At 32.9% G+C, this 21,858-nt stretch overlaps 1 protein-coding gene across 2 annotated transcripts; it reads left to right on the forward strand.

The window, feature by feature from the left end:
* The first annotated feature begins 11,997 nt into the window (after window positions 1-11,997).
* LOC111392674 (probable mitochondrial import inner membrane translocase subunit TIM21) lies at window positions 11,998-16,938 on the forward strand. Of its 2 annotated transcripts, none has more exons than XM_023018056.1 (7): window positions 11,998-12,154; window positions 12,227-12,315; window positions 12,416-12,576; window positions 13,863-14,041; window positions 14,136-14,184; window positions 16,167-16,286; window positions 16,497-16,938. In XM_023018056.1, the coding sequence occupies exons 1-7, from the start codon at window positions 12,117-12,119 to the stop codon at window positions 16,653-16,655; spliced, it is 795 nt and encodes a 264-aa protein (XP_022873824.1). In that variant the 5' UTR covers window positions 11,998-12,116; the 3' UTR covers window positions 16,656-16,938. The 2 variants fall into 2 exon arrangements, with proteins under 2 accessions (XP_022873824.1, XP_022873825.1); XM_023018057.1 differs by having other exon boundaries at window positions 12,014-12,154; window positions 12,234-12,315.
* The last annotated feature ends 4,920 nt before the right edge of the window (window positions 16,939-21,858 follow it).

Below are 21,858 nucleotides of genomic sequence, written 5' to 3' on the forward strand. Positions count from 1 at the left end.
ATTTATTGTGTCTACTATTTATTAGAATGACTATTGTTTCGCGTGGGTAGTCGCTAACAATTAAAAAGGGATTAGATGATTGTGTAAGGAACAAACATTTTGAGACAAAGTCCTAAAAAGGGGTATTTTATTGGCGATGTTTTACAATTGGAACTAAACAGAATGCCTCCAAGAGGTGCAAGCACACGAGTACTGAAAGAAATGTTTAAATTTAAATTAAGAAATTGAAATTACATATTCTCTATTTGAAAGTGTTTGATTCGGGGGCCTTTGCTCTATGTCTTCTCTTCCCTTTATATTCCTTTGATGATTTCTCCGTGATCAACCGCTTAGAAACTGCTTGATTGTTTTATAACTACCCACTTTCTGCCCAACTGGGAAATTTCCAAATCAAATAGCTCAAAAAATAAAGCCCAACTGGGCAATTCAGTACAAAAGCCCAGATAGGGTTATTAATGAATGCTGTGGAAGCCCATTAACATGGTAACATCATCGCCCAAACTTGCAAGACGCCCAAGATTTGAGCGAATGAAATGCCTTACAGTCGCCCAAAGCTATGACCTTGTTCTCGCCCAAACCTTCGAATCACCCAGGATCTTAGCAAACGTAAGATGTTATGGTTATCCAGAAGTGCAGTTATTAAAACAGTTATTAAGTAACATTATCACATTCCACGATTTAAGGAGTTTAGTTGAAGACGGTTGAACGACAAAGAGTAGTGACAGCAGTTAGAGACGGCAATTCCATGACAAGTTAGCCACCATAAAGAAAGTGGGTAATTATAAAGCAATCAAACAGTTCTTAAGCGGTTGATCACGAAGAAATCATCAAGGGAATATAAAAGGATGAGAAGACATAGAGCAAAGGCCCCCAAATCAAACACTATCAAATAGAGAATATATAATTTCAATTTCTTAGTTTAAACTTGAAAAAATGTCCCTTCTGAACATATTTACAGGGCTCAATAGGTCAATGGCTAGTCCATAGCAGCTAGCAGAACGAATGGACATGGATAGAGCACCAAGTGATGAAAAATAGGCTCTCAACCCCAGTTGAGTGAACCAAAGAGACCCACTGCCAGTAAGAGATGCATCATTCTTCAATTGAAATTAAAGAGAAGTCATGCCTCTATAGAGGGCAGCCAAAAAGAAGGAACACAAATTTAAAAGCCTACCACGCGCTAATTCGTGCGCTATGGGTAAATAGCTCATAGAATGCTTCATACTGGGCACACATAGAATATATTTAAAAAACCAGATCTGAAGAAAGGCCACACGCTCAGCGTGGGAAGGCTCAGCGTTTGAGTGATTATAACAGTATTGCAGGATAACTGTTTCAATAACTGCACTTCTGGATAACCATAACATCTTACGTTTGCTAAGATCCTGGGCGATTCGAAGGTTTGGAGGAAAACAGGGTCATAGCTCTAGGCGATTGTAAGGCACTTCATTCGCTCAGATCTTGAGCGTCTTGCAAGTTTGGGTGATGATGTTACCGTGTTCGTGAGCTTCCATTTCATTCATTAATAACCCTATCTGGGCCTTTATCCTGAATTGCCCAGTTGGACTTCATTTTTTGAGCTATTTGATTTGGAAATTCTCCAATTGGGCTTCATTCCTTAGGCTATTCAATTTGGGCTGCACTTTTAATATGTCAACAACTATACTAAAAATTTTCTATAATATGCGAATTTTCATATGACACGCTCAATAATTGTTTAGAATTTTATCGTACCACGATCATAATTTATAGCTCTAAAGTATCAAAACTAGACTGTCCAATTTAAAATTTTGAGATTAATATTATTGAAAATAACAAGAAAAATAATTATTGGTCCAAATAAGCAAAAATATGATTTAATTATTTGAATAATAATTATTACGAATTAATTATTTGAATAATAATTATTGATAGTCAAACGCACTCCCAATCAAATTAGACAATGTGTATCACGCGAATGGTGAAAGCATGTTGCATTTGATGGAGTTGCTCATAGCTTATTCTTGCTCATGAACGATGGAGTGAGATACTTATAAAGATTAATCCTCTGTTTGGCTCAAATTTTAATTAGATTTTAATTTGAATTAAAATTAAACAATCAATATTAACCACGTCTTACATGGGTTCCACAACTTTTCAACCACATATTTTAAAAATTTCTATCAAAATCTATTATAAATCTAATTTTAATTTCTACCAAACACTCTTTAAATCATAATGAAGGTGAAACGTACTATTTGAGATTGAGGAACGCTTTTAGCTAATGATCAGCATACTAAGGTGGACTATCATATCCATCCATCATGGCTCTTGAACACTCTAATTCATAGCCCGGCACTTTGTTGAGTTGACCATGCATCCGTAACAATAGATTGACTTTTGCTCAAAATTAATCTTCTTAGCCACAATATATAAGCTTCCATGAGGTTAGGTAGTTGGGTCCTGCTCCTTAGTCGTCTTTACTTGCCTTGTTGAGTTGTGATTGGACAAACAATTACTTATCGAGCTCGATCAATAGTTGAGTATAAGGCTTTCAAAATCTGCACTTTTTTAGTTGATCGTCGCTCTTGTGTTTGCTCGGTTTAAGTTCAATTTGATCCATTTGGCGACCATTACTTACCACGTTAATTATTTGGAGTTTTAAGAGATGTAACACAGTTTAGCTTCAAATAATTCGTTCGACACACCACGTAAAACCAAAAAACAAAAACTTATAATCATTACAATGCACAATTTGGTTGGCAATTAATTGAACACGTACCTAAAACCTGCTTATGAAAGTTATTGGAAATTAAAACAAATTTCCTTTTATTTGTCCACATGATTTTTATTGTTCAAAGAAAAATACTAGAGTAAATATAAAATAAGACGAAAAATTTACAAATTTGTCGAAGTTTTCACTGTGAGAAATTTATACAATCATTTAGAATTTCACTTACCCGAAGCTCCAAGGCATTGCAGGAAAAAAAATTACCCTAAATTTTACCACTCCCAACAATTTCTACAATTTGAACAACACATAAAGAATAGAAGAAAACCCAAAGTATTGTAGGAAAAAATATCCTACGCTTTACTACATTCACCAATTTTTGTTTTTTGAGGTCCTGTTTGAACCGCATTCTTTTGAAAAAAAAAATACATTCTTAAACAATCGTTTGACATCATTTCAATCACGTATTCTTCAATAAAATAATATTACACGCAATTCAAAAAATTTCCTTTCTTTAACCACATTATCTATCAATCTAATATTTCAAAATACATTTTTTTTTCAAAATATTGTGGGTCAAACACACACTGAATAATCCACAAAGAAAACAAGAGAAAACAGAATTTTATACCTACAATTTTTCCTCACAAAAAGTCTCAAGTCACATACCAAATTAAGAGAACAACAACAACTTCTGAGAATATTAATTGGGGATGAATTGGAGATGGTCAAAGACGATAATGTGGATATTACTGAAAATGATAACACTATTGTTTTCTCTACACATGGATTCAAGATGCTTCAAAATAATAGAAAATAAAATCTTTTTACTAATGAGCACCTTATAGCTACAAATTCAATATTTGCACATTTTTGGGTTATCCAAGCAATGAAGACTTTGGGTTTTCTTCTATTCTTTATGTGTTGTTCAAATTGTAGAAATTGTTGGGAGTGGTAAAATTTAGGGTAATTTTTTTTCCTGCAATGCCTTGGAGCTTCGGGTAAGTGAAATTCTAAATGATTGTATAAATTTCTCACAGTGAAAACTTCGACAAATTTGTAAATTTTTCGTCTTATTTGAACAATGACTTCGTACAAATTCAATATTTGCACATTTTTGGGTTATCCAAGCAATGAAGACTTTGCTCATTGTTTCATACTCCAAATCAATTATCAACTCGATATTTACAACAATTGAATTAGAGTAATAAATAGGGAGATTTCAGACAGAATATACGAGAAAAAGAGGAGAAATAAAGAATGGTAGGTGGGAGAATGAGATGAGTGGGTGAGGGCAATAAATAAGGTTGTGCAAAGGTAGAACTTCACTTTTGCCTTTAAGTTCTTCTGCTTTTCCTGATGAAATTGGAATTGAAACAGTGGATTCCCTTTTTAAAGAGATCCTTTCAGAAACAAGAAAATACCATTGAGATTATATCAATAATTAATCATATGGATTTTTAGAATGGGTATATTTTTTCGATAGCCTGTGGGGAGGGCCGGCACTGGCCCAAGGCAACCAAAGTCATTGCCTAGGGGCTTCAAAAGAAAAATTAAAACTCCAAAACCCAACAAAATATTTCCTTGTTTTTTTTGGGTTGGGTCTCTAATCCTTTTAAATACAACAAGAACATTGGTCGAAATAAGAGGCCTAATTTACTTGGGTCATTAACTTACATTATTGTTTAAGAAATAAAATGGATCCTTTAAAATATTTTGTTGTATTTTTCTATCTACCAAGATGGCAAGATATACCAAAAAAATAAAAAAAAAAAAAAAATCAATGCATAAAAAAAAAAATTAAAGAAATTTCCCCTATAATGTTTTACTACCTTATAAAATTTCTTTAATATATATATATTAAAAGTTCCCATTTCATTTTTTAAAAGTTGTAGAGAAATTGAATTTGAATTGATCATAATTGATATTAAAGAGACTTCTATCGTTACTAAAAAAATTATATTTAAGAGCCTCGCAATGATTTGTTGCTTACGGCCTCATAAATTTCAAGGCCGGCCCTACCTATGAGTTCCTGTCCAAGTGATTTTTTTATAGGTGTTTGCCCGAGATAACTTGAACCCGAGACTCACAAATGTTGGATCTACTTTTATTATCTCTCTCTTTACTTTTATTATCTCTCTCTTTTCTTATTTGATTCCCCACAACCTTTCTTCTTCAAAATTCAAAACTTTCGTGATTACCCAATATTTTCATTGACATAGCCCTTGTTTGGTTTTGCTAAAAAATAGTTTTTTAATATATTTTGATAAAAATTGATGAAATAAACGATTGAAAAGTTGATAAAAAAAATTGTGAATCACGTGAAATGTGTAGTTAAAATTAATGGTTTACTAAAATTTAAATTTTCATCAATAATTTTGCTACAATGTCCTTCTTTGACTTAGTTAAAATTAATTGTTGATTTCAACTTAAATTTTCATCAACAATTTTAATTGTATCGAATAAGGACAATACAGCTAGATGAAACTTCTAAATAGCAATAGCAATTGCCTGAGTCGAGCAGACTTAATCGACGGCCACCTAGGCTTGACTCGACTCATTGGCAACGAGCCAACCAACAGCTAGATGAAATTTCTAAACAAGGGTGGCAATGGCAACTAGGAAATTTGAGGTCTGCCTACTACGTTAATTAGCCAAGCTAGGGCTGGCTCATGAGTCCTTCGTTTTTTGCCGCAGCAAATGTTATTCATATAATAGTAGATGAAGGTATACAACAAGTCGAAGTCATAATAAAAGGTCCTGATCTCGATAGAGATGCAACATTACGAGTTATTCGTAGAAGTAGTGTACTATTAACTTTCATATGAGATGTAAATTGTTCTTGACTTAATCTTTCAATAGTAAGTTAGCTCTTATTTTTGAAAGTGAGAAAGGGGAAAAAAATGTTGATTTTAATCTTTATTAAAATTGAAGAATTAGTTCTCAATATGGAAAACTATCCACTTTCTTATCAAACCTTCATCATAACCAGTAGCTTCCCATGTTCGGTTTTATGAAACTGAGTTTTGTTTCTGGACTTCGATTGGTGTCGAGAAGTTTGAAGTACAATATGTCTCCACAATGATTACATCAAAATTAACGTCATTAATGGCTTATCGACTATATTGAAAAATTAGAAACCACTTTATTTTTAATATTGTGAAAAATATGTTATAGACCAATGATGCAATTTTCTCTAAAAAGTTTGGTGTGAAAGAGGACAAACATCCTTTTTTTTTTTCCCTGAAAATAAATCTTTTTATTATTATTATTATTATTTTTTTGTCAATTTATCTCTAATTTGGTTGAAATTCTCGAGCTAATAAGCTTCTATTTTTATTTTTATTTTTAAACATAGAAGGTGTTTCAACTATCCTTTTAGCACTTTTGACACTGCCATTTGGTAGATATTCTTCTAATATGAAAATATTGATAGTAATTAATAATTGGCTGATGTCTCAATAAATTTTGCCTCTATTTGATTTAAATAAAAATTAAATTTTTAGTAGATTTTGATAAAAGTTAATAAAAATATGGTTGAAAAGTCAATAAAAATTGTGGATCATATGAAATATGTAATTGAAAAAAAAATTTATATATATATATACACACACCCCGTGCCTCACGTTTTACATATGGACAATATGATTCATGCATTTCATGCTAATTACATTGTCATTTGCATCAATTTTCTAATTGCTTTCTCTTAAAACAGTATATTTGATTGTTAAGGCTTTATAATTTTCACACAGTGATAACCTTCGACTCCTCGACCTAGGTAGTGAATTTTGTATTAAGCTATGATAGAAAATTAGGTTAACTAAATGTTAGAGATTGACTTGGTAAGTAATGTAATATTAGAAAGGCCGGAAATTAGTATCGACGAAGGTTTAAACTTTCCATTCGGCTGATCGAAGTCATTTTAAACCCTAGATAAGTAATTGTCATATTTAGGACATAAGGCATGAAGTGACATGATCACGACGTAATAATGTATGTTTTATATGATGTTATAAATATGGAGGTGCGAATTGTTGAAATCGGTCGAGAATCGGGTGTTAATCGGGTAAATAATCAAATGAGCAGTTAAGGAATTGGCTCTATAATATGTTTTGGGATATTAGGGCAAGTAAAATGGATTTTTAAGACATTAAAATAATCCAATGACACTTGATTTATACCTGCAATGATAGATATAAAATCGGATTTTGCTACAAGGAACACCTTGATACGTAGTACAAGTCATGCCTATTCATTTGTCTTTGTAATGGTCAATTCATTCACTCTTAAACATTAGTCACGTCTATCACTCCTTTAAGACTTCTTATATGTGGTATATTATCCCTAAATTTCATAAAAACCCCTCAAGAATAAGTAGGAAATCAGAATTTAATCAAAGGAGAAAACACCTACTTAACATGTGACGACTTGTCACTTTAACCTCTATTTCCTTCAACCTTAAGCCTCGAACACGTCTTATAAGTCCTTAGCTCTTTACACAAGATAGATATAACTCTTCTAAGTCATATATGGCTCCATATGGTGCAAGGGAAAAGTCAAAGTTGGCTGCAAGAAGCCACCTCTTACCGAGACAGTTCATGCTAGGAGACTTATCACTTCAATATAAAATTGCTTCAACCTTAAGGCATCCAGCACGTCTTCTAAATCCTTAGAACTTTATATGAGATAGATATGCATCTCCTAAGTCACAAATGACTCCATATGAGATAGGAGAAAAGTCAGATTTGACTGCAAGGAGCAACATCCTACTTGGACACCTCATGCTTGGGGAATATTTGTCTTGTAATCTCAAATTCCTTCACCTTTAAGTATCACTCACAACCCAAATCCTTAAGACTCCTTAAATAGTTCCTAAATAAGAGATATGACTCTGTAAATATAACCCCAAGTGGACTTGAAAGCAAAAGAAGCAAAAAGGGATAAGAGAATAAGAAGCAGGAAATTCTGGACAGCTTTGTTACTTCACAGTTTTGAGGTTTGTATCCAATATTTCTTAAGGAGTTTATGATTTCTTAAACTTTTGAATTTGCTTGTGATTAGGATGGAGTGTTGTTAATGATTTTATGATGCCTAAATAGGGATAGTTAATTATAAGAATTTGAAAGAAAGTAATCTGGACAAAGATGAAGATTTGCTATATTTGAATGTTTTAAACTTTAATTTTGGATAATACTTAAGATATAACTTATATCTATGTAAATGAATGTTGTTATATGAGAGTTATAAGAATAGAAATGGTCTTCTAATATCCTGGAATTTGATTGATGACATGCCAGTAAAATGGAAACCGAAAACAGTAACAAGAAAAGAAAGTTGTCTGATTTGGAGTGGTAAAAAAGAGACAGTTTTTGAGGCTGAAAACACTTCATTTGTCACAAATTTAGATCATTATTACCTTCACATACATGTTTTAAAAGTGCGGTAAAAATTTGAGAGTCGTTGAATATGGTTAAGGGGGTGAAAAAGGATTAGAAAAATAATTAGACGGTAATAGAAATCTGAAAACAGATTCTGCCCATTTGTGTTTTTAATGTGATTTCAACCTTTAAATATCTATTAATTATCTCTTGGCCCTAGAATATAGATTCTAATGAATACTAGGTTGTCAACAACAATTGGATAACGTTTACGTTCATAATTGGACTCGAGAAATAGCGAAACTTTTGGGATTAATTTGTAATATCATCGGTAACTTGAAATAATGATGTCATCTAAATTGTTTTGGCGTAAATGGACATATTTTGGGATTGTGTGTGTTAAAGTTATTAAATGAAGGATCATCTTTAATATTAGATGATAATACAGGTGATTTTTCGACGTTGAGCGAAAAAGGAAATTGATATACACTCCATAGGAATTTGCACACACAAAAGCGAAAGGTAAGTAAAAATCCATTTTAAAGTACAATGCAAGAGTCTAGTATTTGTGATATGGTAATGTTGTAATAGTTACATAACTTTTGATAAGATGATTATTACACATCATATGATGTTTATGATCGTTGAGTATGAGGTTGAGGAACCTATTGACATCGATTCTCATTAGATATGTCATTTATGAGTATTTTTATCTGTAAGCACGACATGTGATCATTGTTAAAAATCCTGCATGTGAAACATGATTTCAATGTAAGTTTTCTATATAAATATTTTTATTGACCACTACTAGAGCACCGAGGCATGTGAAGTATGCTTATGTGATATGTTTGGTATCGCTGGCGATACTTCCTGGGTGATTGCAAAGGTAGATAGGGGATGGGCCTTTGGTGATCATGGAATGGTGACCACTCGACTGTGCCCTTGTGATATTATGGTTATTGACGCTGCCGGGTGGGAGACTTCTTGGGTGATCATAGACGTAGTTAGGGGATGGGCCTCTGGTGGTCACGAGAGGATGGTCCACTCGTTGGTGCTGATTTCCTATTAGCCATTTGATTATTGATATTGATATTATGTAGAGCTCTATCCGGTGCATGGTAGGTGAGTCAAGGGCCCAATGAAATAAAAGATTTCAAATGAAATGATTTCGAGTCGACTTTAATGAATATTGGAATATGATGCTTCCTTATCGTAATGTTTAAAGTAAATGGCATAGTGGCATATATCGTTATTATTCATATTCATGACATGCATGATTTTTTCTTACTAAGCATTGGTTTATGTAATTCTTACATTGTAGGTGAGCATTAGGCTGAGTCATCAATTTCATTTCCACACAGGTTAATGGATAATTATCTATATGAATAGGGGTGTGACAGTGTGTGTGTATATATATATTCAAAAAAATGAGGGTCATATAGAAAATTTATAACTTGTGGATTGTGGATCTCATACCAATGGCCTTGCGTCACCTATCCTCAACTTCCAATCTGACCTAATCCTAAGAACAAAGGTGGCTCTTTCGCGTATTACAAAAGAAAACACTCATCCCAATTCTAATTTAAAATAAACCAATGGCTCTTTCACTCTTCATCTCCAATACTAAAGCCTCTATAATTTCTTTTCTACTAACTCATACATGTCTTTAAAACTCAACATAAGTATCTCGTAAATAATTATTAGAAACCAATATTTCAATATTTTGAAAATATAAGAAATTTGCATTTTCATGCATTTCGTTAGTTTGAGTTTCATTTATAACACTGTTAATGCTATGTTGACTTATTGTAGCGTGTTTAGATAGATGTGTACGAACTATTCGGAAGATTTGTGAATTTTCGAGCAGATTTATAGCAAAGAATGCAATTTGAGCATTGTTAAACAAATTGTCTACTGAACGTTTGTCAACAACACGTTACTTAATAACTTTTTTTGTATTAAAATTAAAATGCATGTATGGATTCAATACTCCCGGCAGTTTATTGCTTTGTTAATTTTCTAAGGAATGAACATGAATGATGGACTAGGAATTAGGCCTTGAATAATGGAGAATATGTTGCCTTGCATCATGAATCCACTAATGCATCATGTACGGATGTATATCATGACGTACAAAAACCTCCTCAATGTTGAGTTTCAAGATGGAGCTTGGATTACATCTTTATAACAAATCGCATTTCTAAATTCTACCGATAAAGATTACTTCTGACTTTCAATTGAGTTGACCGGTTCAACTTAACCAAAAGCAACATGCTCATCTTTGCATAACTCTTGTTGGGAAGGATGACACTTAGAATAAATATGAAGTGAAAAAGTGGACCATACAGTGGATATTTTTTATATACGACAGAGATAGCTCAGGATAATGACATAGTAACTCCGAAGACAATTGCTACAAACCAGCATCTTATGTTACACATTGACCCCTTGAGATAGTATCTCATTGCTTTATCCAAATGACATTGCAAGCAATGAAATTTGGCACAATTGATTTCTTCGCTGTTCATCGTCATGCATGTGAGCGTACTAGTTAAGTGAGTATTTATCACAATGATCAGATACGCAAGATCATTTCTTTAAAAGACATACAATACACAAGTTTCAAGATTCAATGATAATTTACAGATTTAGACATGATTCACGACATTTATCGAGAATTTGGGATGATCACGAGCTATCAAAAAGCTTGAAATACTAAAGAACATAAGTTGGAGGATTTAATGATTTTATTCGAGGAGAATTATTACGCGTGGTCAGTGAGGGGTGAAGAAGACATCTTTTTCGCCGATCCAAATATCCTAAATATAAGTATTACAACTCCATCCTCAATGCAAACATCATAAGTTTATGCTCAATGGAATACAGATAATCAAGGTTATATTATCAATCCACAATTTCTAACGTAAAATTAAAAGATGAAAAAATAACAACTAATTGAACAAAATTTGAGAAAATGTCAGATTTTATCCTTGAATTGGAATTAATTACTTTCCTTCGCTTGTCTGAACTCGTCTTGAAGAAATTTTGTCATGTGAAAAAAGTGAAAAGAAAGGAGACAAAGCAACGAAACGTGAAGGGAGAGTGTTTGGGGAGAGAATATATTGGGAAAATTTTATTATTATTTTATATTAATAATTGGATAATTTGAGAAATAATAACACTACATAACCCACTGGAATTGTAAGTTGAGTTTAGGTGACGTTAGATAATAAATTGAATGAAAGTTGAAATTAAATAACTCATTTATTCCATCTATTATTTAATGTCACATAACGCCACCTAAATTGAAATTTCAACCTCAAAAAGACTAAATAGCATTACTCTTTGAGAAATGCAAAGTGGGTGAAAGGCTGACATGGCCGGGTCAACTAGCCATTGAGTCCAAAAATTTTGCTATTTGTATGCACCCTCCTTGTTGGAGGGAGGAACTCACGCCAATAAAAAAGAAAAAAAAAAAAGTATCAGACCCTCTCATGTGAGGGGGCGTGTCAACGCTGATGTATTGTAGCGCAACACTTAGGGGGTGTTTGATAAACATTTTAATGTAAAAATGCATTTTAAAATTGTAAATTGATGTGAAATATGTGATTGAAAAATAAGAAAATTTTTTTAATTTACGTGTAATATTATTTTAATAAAGAATGTGTGGTTGAAAAGAAGAGAGAAAAATTCATTTTGAAGAAAATTACTATCAAACAGACTTTTAGGGGGTCTTTGGGAGATATTTTTATGTAAAAATATATTTTTAAATAGTAAATTGATGGGAAATATGTTGTTGAAAAATAAAAAAAAATTAATTTACGTGTAATATTATTTTAATAAAAAATATTTGATTGAAAAAAAGATTGAGAAAACACATTTTGAAAAAAATAATACCAAACGGCCACTTACCCTAATTCCTCCAGGGGAAAATGGTCGGGTCAATTGCTTTAAACGGAAAACCTCATGTTTAGGTTTTTAGCAAAGAACAAAGAAATCTTAAAGAAACAGCAGACGATCAAAGAAGAATGAAATCAATTAGAGCCATCACAACCCTTGTACCCAGGTTTGCTTCCTCTTAGAATTTCCCCCATTATTTTTAATACATTTTTCATCAAATAACAAGCCAGTAGCATAGGCTTCAGGTGGCAATGGAATCTATTTCTCTCAGAAACTACGCCACTCATGCTAGCCATTTGAACAAGCTGAACTCCTACAAAGCAGCTGGTCAGTGACTCAGTATATGTAAATGTGTTTTAGGGTTGGTGTGAGAATTGTGAATGTTTATTGGATTTTAGGAATCATAAATCTCGATTTTTGTTGGAAGGTGTCCCGGTTCTGTTTATATTGCTGGGAAATGGGCAAACTGTAAATTATTGGTCAGCATTGGAAGTTTCTGTGATCCATGGAGGAAAGGTTGCGATTCCTAGCTATGCTAGATCTTTGGCATCGAGTGCTTCAGAATCCGCAAGACGAAAATCGTCGGAGGTTTAGATTTAAATTTTTTTCGTTTTTAATTAATAATATTATATTACATTTTGTTTCTGACAACAATTTTGTTACATTTTCTGAATCACTTTTAATTGAATGTTGATAGCTTATAATCCTCATAACTTGGAAACAATCTTCATTAGTATGGATTGTTTTGTGTCCACTTGATTAAGAGCCTGTTTGGGCCCAATTTTTTCACCCAAAAAATTAATTTTTTGACCGTTATTTCACTATTCCAGTTGTCATATTTGACTTCTTCTCTCACAGGTGGACTCCACTTTTCAGTCAAAAAATCAATTCTCAAAATCACTTCCAAACAGACTCTAAATTAGATAAGAAGTGACATAAAAATAGCAGCTTAAGCGATACCGTGACAGTCTTCATTTTCTTCTTCTTATTTGTTCACAAGTGCAAAACTATTTGATTCATAAAGTACATAATTGTTTTTTCTTAATATTTTTTGGAGTGATAAAGTTTTGCAAGGTAAAGTATTTGATTACAAAGCCACATCAAATTTTCGCAGCTTTTTATGATAGATGAGTTAGGAGCAATATCTCACATTGACTGAAAACGGACTCTTAGCTTGATATATTTTGCTATTTCCTAAAACTAGGCCAGGGCCTTCTGTATTAGGTTAAGAGCTCCATCGTAGGTGATCTGGGAGATTCATAGCCTTTCTTAGGTAATTTTGTTGTAATATAAGATAATTGTCTTAGGGGCACGAATAGTAGATGCCAAGCTCTTTGAGGCACATGATCTGGGGCATTCTATAGAATCCTTTAAGATAAGTGCTATAATGTAATCACCTGATGCTAATTGTTGGGCGTCACTTTTTCAAAACGAACGTTCAATACATTCACTTCACAAAACACAACCATGTGCTGTTAGTGCTTTATTTGCCCTAGGCGATGTGCTGTTAGTGCTTTATTTGCCCCAGGCAGTTCATCAATGACCCTGTCAGGAGCAATTATCAATTGGCATGATCGCGGTGCAGTAGTAACCTTGACTGCATTCATATGCTGCCCTGTACCAGTACAAGTATGACACTATGTGCCTTACAATACTTAGCATCTTTTAGTTCATGACTGATAGCCTACCCAGTGGCATGAGTATATTTTAGGAATGCATCAGAGATGAATATTACATCCCGCTTAGTGGAAATCTTTTTAGTTTTTAAAGAAAAGTTCCCTGTGCTTCATTAACATTATTTATATTATATTTATAGTCTGAACTTGACTTATTTTGGCGAGCAAAGATTTATTTACCATATTCTCTCTTCACAGACTCGAAGAGACATATCAAAAGTTGAGGATCCCTTTGATGCTCCAACATACAATATACCTGAGAAGCCTGTGACTTTTACAGAGGGAGCTTCTTACAGTATTGTCATCCTTGCTGGGCTAGGAATTGCTGCTGCTGCTGGATATGGTGTTTTCAAGGAACTTATATTTGAACCAAAAGAGTAACGGTTTACCTTCTAAGCGCCAATCATTTCATACATTAATAAAATCTTATGGTAGCCTTTTTTTCCCGTTAACCATACTGATATTCTGCAGGTACAAAATTTTTGGGAAAGCTCTGGAGAGAATTCAAAATGACAGTCAGGTTTCATGTTCTCTTACTATTTCTTTGAGATCTTTAATGTGTGATCACTGGCTGTATATCAAAAATGTCTTGGTTTTGCTTGAAAATCTCGTTGTTTTATCTCAAGCACCATTGTTGATTTGGGTAAAATAAAGGTTACCTAGTGCTCGAGGCCATTTGTTGCCTCTGTAGGGTATCAGATTTGACTTAGAGAGAGATGCTAATTTGATTTATATGTTTTATTAAAATACTTGAAACAAATGCATCTGATTATGCCCTTGTTTGGCCTCCATTCTCATTATTTTTCTCTCTTATTTTCAACCACATAATCTTACATAAAGTAATATTACACGCAAATCAAAAACTTTTCATTCTTTTTCAATCACACATTTTTCAAAAAAACACTATTCCAACAATTAAAATTTGGAAAAAATGGGGCCAAACGGGGGCCATATCATCTATCTACTAATTTGATTAAATAATAATGTTAATGTCAAGTATAATTGACTTTAAGTTTGTGGTGAAATAATTGAAACTTGAAGTCATGCAACCATGGTGGCAGCAAGCACAATGATCTTTCTAGCTATGTTCCTAAGAAAATAAGAGAAAAGGAAACCATTTTTGACAAATATAAAGTTATTTATCGAATAATACTATAGATATCTCTATGTTTACAAGCATGTGAAACTTGTGTGCCACTGTAAATCAGTCCAAATGGTCCCAGGGGGATATTCTGTCATATAGATATGTATTCTTTCTGACCATTTGCATCTATCCAAGTCTTCTTGTTCATCACCATGTGAATGGATCAATTATTGGCACAATGAGAGATGCATATCTCAAAAAATACTTGTGTGTGTGGATAATACACTGATATATATATATATATATATATATATATATATATATATATATATGTATGTATGTATGTATGTATGTATGTATGTGTATGTATATATATATATATATATATGTATGTGTATGTATATGTATGTATATATGTTTAGAGCTAGGCAAAATTCACGAACCGAACCGAATCGAATTGGACTTGAATTCAACTGAGCGGTTCTTCTTGAGTTAAATATCTGAACGATTATCTGAATCGAGTGGTTCGATTCTAAATCAAGAATCAAAAAAACGAATAAGAACATAATCTTCCTAATTTTTTAAATTTATTTATTTTAAATAAGCCAAATTAGTTTATTGTTCTAAATAAATTTGCTAACTAGTTAATTTAGCTCAAATCCAAACATATGATTTTCCTATTTTTAATTTTCAGTCCAAGCCTAAATTAATCAAATTGACTAAGTTTTACCTAAATTTGTTATTCTACTGTAGTGTCATTTCTACCGTTCTATAAAAATCGAATTGAAACTTGACAGTGCATTTCTTAATTATTATGAGTTCGCCATCTTTCTCTTCCTACAACTTTAACAATTAAAATTATGAAAAACTCAGCAAAAAGAGATGTAAGAGACACATAAAATTGAACATGTCATGAGTAGAATTAATGTAGTTTTGTAAATATTTAAAAAATTAATTATAATACAGAACCTGGGAACTGAACACGAACAGTGTCATAATTAAATTTGGACCCGATGATTTTATTTACTAAATGCCTGAAATTTTCGGGTTCGGTTCGGTACTCGTTAGAACAGAACCGAATCGGACCATGCCCAGCCCTATAAATGTTAAATGCCAGTCTTTGAAATGAAGTTATAGTAAATCATGCTGACGAGTGTAAGCAACTGCTGACCCTTTGGCATCCTGTCCAAGTTTAGCTTGAAGATTATAGAACTTGTACTGGGTGCAGAACTTCAGGTTTTAATGTCACCAGGGAACTGTCGACTGCTATAGACATTTGTCTGTAAATTTCATATCTGCTGGCATAAAATGCATTCTTATAGATGAAGATTACCAAAACATCGAAGATAATATAGATGTTTGTGGATATGTTAATTTCATATCGTGATTGTGATAATTTATAACCTTGTTTGCACCAGGTTAGGGTGAGAATTGGATCCCCTATTACCGGCTATGGCCAAGAAAGCAGGAATCGTGCTGCTCGTCAGCAAATTCCTAATCGAACATGGACCGATGAGGATGGAAATGAGCACGTTGAGGTAGCTTAATTATTATAACTTGTAGAATAATGCTCATTTCATAGTGAATATGATAACCACCTGGTTTTACAATGATTTCCAAATGAATATTTCTACAAAGTTGTTTTAAATTTGATTCATCTTTCTTTAGCTACCCCCAACCCGAGTATACCTTCAAGTTTATTTTCCAAATATTATGTGCAATGATGGCAGAATGCTTTGGCTTTTTAGGTCAATTTCTATATCCGTGGGCCGCATGGAAATGGCATAGTTGGTGCTGAAATGTTCAAGGATAAGGTTGATAAGCAGTGGAAGTTTATCTATTTGATTGTTGAGATTAAATCCCCGTCCCCATCGCAACTGCTGCTCGAGTCTTATGTTCCTGCATGAAATTTATACGTGCACAATGTAGTTGCTCCTGACTGCTTTGAATGCTGAATGAGGAAATGAATGCTTCACGTCCTCGATTCTTGATCTGAATGCAGGTTTGAATGACTTTCTTTAATCGGTGTTTTGATTAACTGTAACCGAAATCATAATGGCATTTTGTGCATCGTGCTGTGGGAACAATGAGATTGTCTATTCTTAATACTGAAATTTAGCCACTTAGCCACTGTTAGAACAATAATCTTAACTTTTCTTTGACCATTAAAGTAAGCTAATGTTACAACAATATTGTCACCAAATTTTATATTTTATTTTAATTGGGTTGTGTCGTTTGTATCCAACAACCAATTTTTGCTTAGCTCAGTATCATGGACAAATAAATATGCGATTAAAATTTCAGTTGTCATATGCTTGTACACCTGTTTTACGTAGAGGTCTCAATGCCCAAATTACTAAATTATGTTGGAAACTGGACCGGTCCACTGACCCGTCACAACCACGGGTATGGGCTTGCTTGGCTTCAATGCCCAACATCAAAGGTGGATCGGCCGTCTTGGACCATGCCAACCTGTGCTGCATTTTTTTTTTTTTTTTTGGTTGTTTGGGTTGCCGTCGACCCAATTTGACATCACTATTTGTTATACTGACAAATGTTTTGAAAATCAGCCCGATAATCAAACTGGAAAAGGTGAAGGTCATGGGTCAAAAGGTTTGAATCGGGATCAAACCAGATGCAATAAATACATACAAAAATAATAAAATGCTTTGAAAACAATAATTTTTTCTTTAATTTTCATATTGATAATTCAAAGTAAATCTATCTTTGTTAATTAGATTTATTATCCTACAATTAGTCTTGATACTTCAAAAATTAAAATGTTAAAATAGTTTATTTTGTTAAATTAAAATATTTTACAGTTATAGAAAATGATATTTAACATGGATATACTAATAATCAAATGTAATTTAAGTTAAATTTGAAAATTAAATAAATGAAAAGATGAAGGTAAATATTACGATTTAGTTAGTTGGAATTCAAAATCAAATTATTCAATTAGACATAAATTTGAAAAATGATTTTGATGGGCATTTTAATATTTTTTGTTATGTCACTATTCACATTAGAAGTTCATGAAACCATTAGAGATAAGTACAATCATAAAATGCACTATTTCACATTGAAAGATCATGCCATTAGAGTGAAGTCCATCTACAAAATGTAGTATCCCACATTGAAAGTTAAGCAACTTACAAAAATACTCTTAAAATTAGAAGTGTTTTGAAAAATCATATGAAAAGTTTTGAGGAAGTAAAAAATATTGTGTAAAATGAAAAAAGTGACACAATGTCACTTTTTTTATAAAAAATTGTCACTTTTATTTTATTTTTTTGAGAAAATGAAAAAAGTGACATGAACACTAAAAAAGTGAGAAATACCAAAATAGCAACATCCATTTGGAGAGCACCACTAATCACATTCTTAATATAATTAGCATATCTGGGACAATTCAGTGAACGTAATAGCGGTTCTTAACATAATCAGCATGTGGATTGTCCACATCCTAATTATATTAGGAAAACATAACATATTATGTAACTTTTTTATCTTCTTCAAAAAGTGATAAATATTTAAAAAAAGTGACAAAAACTTAAAAGGTGATTAAAAAAATCCAAAAAGTGACACGAAACAACTTTTAAAAGTTTAGTGTCACTTTTTTATTAAAAAATGACATACAATCTCACTTTTATTTAAAAAAAAATGATGTTTGCTACTAAAAGGTTATAAAAATTTCAAAAAGTCGACTAAAAAAAAGTAACGAACAATAAAAAAAAGTGACAAAATTTCAAAAAAGTGACAAATTTAAAAAAGTGACGAATTTAAAAAAGAAATAGAAATCAAGAAGGTGACAAACATTAAAAAGTGAAGAAAATTCAAAGAAGTGACGGAAATTTAAAAAAAGTGACGAATTCAAAAAAGTGACACAATTTTAAAAAAAGTTACATGGATTAAAAAAATGGAAAATTGCATCCGAAGTACCAAACCTTTCATTTCTTAGCAGACTTTGCCCAAACCTTTGATTTGTGCCAACGTGAATACCAAACCTTTAAAAAATATGCAACTCAAGTCCAAAATGACGATTTCCGTCTATTTGACCTCAAAATCCGTCAGTTGACCCCAAAATCCTTCAGTTGACCCTAGAAATTAAAAATTTAATAATTTGACCACATAAGACAAGACTAAAATGGTCCTTTTACCATTTTAATATTAATTAATTAATTAAACTAATATATACACACACACATGTACATACAACCTCTGTATGTATTTCTTCTTTCTTCTCATCCTCACATACCCAATAATGGGGAAAACCAGTCTCACCATATGCCACCTGCCACCCACCGCCGGTAGTGCCACTACCGTCCGGCCATACCCATAAATCATTGCCCCCACTCCCACCCGTAAAAAATTTGGAGTAAAAGCTTCCCATTATCAAATCTTAAGTTCCCCATGGAATATGAATGGAAAATATTTAGGAGATTTAGAAATTGGAAAAGGAGCAATTTTTGATTTCCAATTCTAGGGTTCTTCGTGAATTTTGATTTGGTGGAAATGAATTACAGAAGCTTTCAAGGGATGAAAATTAGGGTTTGAAAAATATGATTTCCTTAAGTGGTGGGTAGTTGTAGCACGCGACGGTGGGTGTTTGTAGCACGCGATGGTGGGTGATTGTAACAAGCGATGGTTGGTGGTGCTGTGTTTTGGTGGGATTGAGGGATGGGGGTTGGGGTTGTTGGAGAAGATGACCAATTTTCCTTTTTCCTTTTTTTTATTGTTTTATATTAAAATGGTAAAATGACAATTTTAGCCTTGTCTTATGTAGTCAAATTATTAAATTTTTAATTTCTGGGGTCAAATGAAGGATTTTGGGGTCAAGTGACGGATTTTGAGGTCAAACAGACGGAAACCGTCATTTTGGACTTGAGCTGCATATTTTTTAAAGGTTTGGTACTCACGGTGGCACAAATCAAAAGTTTGGGCAAAATCTGCTAATAAATGAAAGGTTTGGTACTTCGGTTGCAATTTTCCCTTAAAAAAATGACACACACTCGAAAATTAACAAAATTAGAAAAAAAAAAGCGACAAACTAAAAAAAGTGTCAAATATTTAAAAAAAAGTGACGAAAAAAATGACATGCAGTAATCCACAATTTTCAATATAGACAAATTATCTAATAAGTTCACCGCTGATGAACAAATTAAAAATTGTTGAACTAACAACTTGGACAATATGATCATAATCCAAAAATTTAAATGCAAACAAGTTTACAATAAGCTCACAAGTCACAACTAATGAAAATTGATGACTAAACTAAGATGTAAATGTCAAAAAATCATATAAACGCTCATCATTGTTAATCGAATAATTTTTTTGCGGTCTTCAAATCATAACATATCTTAGAGTTTGCATACTAACCGAACAGTTTACCAAACTCGAACAATATTTTGAGTACCCCGAAAATCATTGTGATATAAGAAACATTGTTCTTTTGGGTTGGGGCACCGCATCAAAAACGTTGCATGCTAATTCTATCTTCCCGCAATCTAGGTACCCACATATTATAGCATTCCAGGAAGCAATACTATTCCCTAGCATCTATCGAAACAATGCATATCCCTGCTCCATATTCTTGGCCATTGCATAACTAGAAACCATTGCATTCCAAGATATCAAATCCTTCTTAGGCATTTCATCAAACACGCTCTGAGCCATTGCCAAAGTTATGATCTGAACAGAAATTTAGCTTTTACCTTTTAGCAATTATAAAAGGAGTATATATATTTGCGTACCAAGTTGAACAGATGAGAATTTAGAATGTGTTTCTAGACAGAGAAAGGCAGATATATATATATATAATAGAGAGAGAGAGAGAGAGAGAGAGAGAGAGAGAGAGAGAGAGAGAGAGAGAGATATATGAGGTGCTCCAAAGGGGATGGTGTATTGATTAAACCATTGCATTCCAAGATATCACATCCTTCTCTGGCATTTCGTCAAACACATTCTAAGCCATTGCTAAATCTCCCCGATTTCACATACCCCGCTAACAATCTAACATCGAATTCCAAGAAACAACGTTCTTCCCTTCAATTTCATCGAACACTCGACGTGCCATGTCCATATGACCCATTTTCAAATAGAAGTCCACCAAAGCAGTCTGAACAAACAACATTACAAAAACCATATTTGTATACAAAAATATAATCAAGTGCTAACTGCTTCAGGTTCTTGTGCAACATCCTTTCCGGTTTCCACCCAGGACCACGTCGCAGCAACCATTGCAAACGATAGTATAGCGGTGTTCGCTAGAAGGGTGAAACACTTCACGAGTACAAGTGCTATACCGAGCGGGCTCTCGATTGGGGATCTAGTGGTGGAACCGATTTGAGTTGTGAATGATTGTGGTGATGCTACTCTCTTCATTCACGAAGGCTTCATGAGTTTGGAGGTTTGGGGGAGGTTATAACATATTAATTACGTTGTTGAATGATTTTATTTATTAAATAGGGTATTAATCAAATTAGTAAATTTTTTAGGGCATTGGGCCTAATTTACCCTTGAAAGTTTATGAAACTATTTGAGATAAGTGCATCTAGGAGAATGCTATCCAATAATTCTCCATGGGCCTTTGAAATGTAGTTTATGAGGCCCAATCATTAAATTTTAACTTTATTAAACTATTTTTTGTAAGGAAAATAAAAAAAACCGCTACCGATTTTAACTGGTTTACGGTTGAACCGATCGATTCAATGGGTTTTAAGCGATTTTGTCATAATTGGTTAATATGGCATTACTGACCCAATTTTGAGCCTGGTGCCCGATTTTTCTGGTTGGACTAAGTCGATTTTGACAACATTGCTATTGACACAATGTTGCTATGAATTAGACAACCAGGACAATGAAATAATTGGGTGCCTAATAGAGTCAGGGTGTAATCGAGTTCAGAATTCTAAATCTTCCTATCATAAAACATTTGACATTTCACTAAAAATTTGAAGCGTTAAAATTTCAAAATTCACCACAATTTTTAGGGATCCTATCTAAAATTTTAACATTAAATTGTAGTGAGGTATCGATCACTTAAAAAAAATATATATATATATTAATAATAAATTATTATTATTTTTTTTTTAATTTTTTTTTTGGGGG

Source organism: Olea europaea, unplaced genomic scaffold (assembly GCF_002742605.1).
Source record: "Olea europaea var. sylvestris unplaced genomic scaffold, O_europaea_v1 scaffold959, whole genome shotgun sequence".
Classification (NCBI taxonomy): domain Eukaryota; kingdom Viridiplantae; phylum Streptophyta; class Magnoliopsida; order Lamiales; family Oleaceae; genus Olea; species Olea europaea.

Excerpts from the sequence above, each read along its gene's own strand:
- LOC111392674 (XM_023018056.1), top strand. The coding sequence starts at position 12,117 with ATGAAATCAATTAGAGCCATCACAACCCTTGTACCCAG. Across the intron at positions 12,577-13,862 it reads CAAGACGAAAATCGTCGGAG|ACTCGAAGAGACATATCAAA; the intron begins GTTTAGATTTAA and ends CTCTCTTCACAG. Across the intron at positions 14,042-14,135 it reads CTTATATTTGAACCAAAAGA|GTACAAAATTTTTGGGAAAG; the intron begins GTAACGGTTTAC and ends GATATTCTGCAG.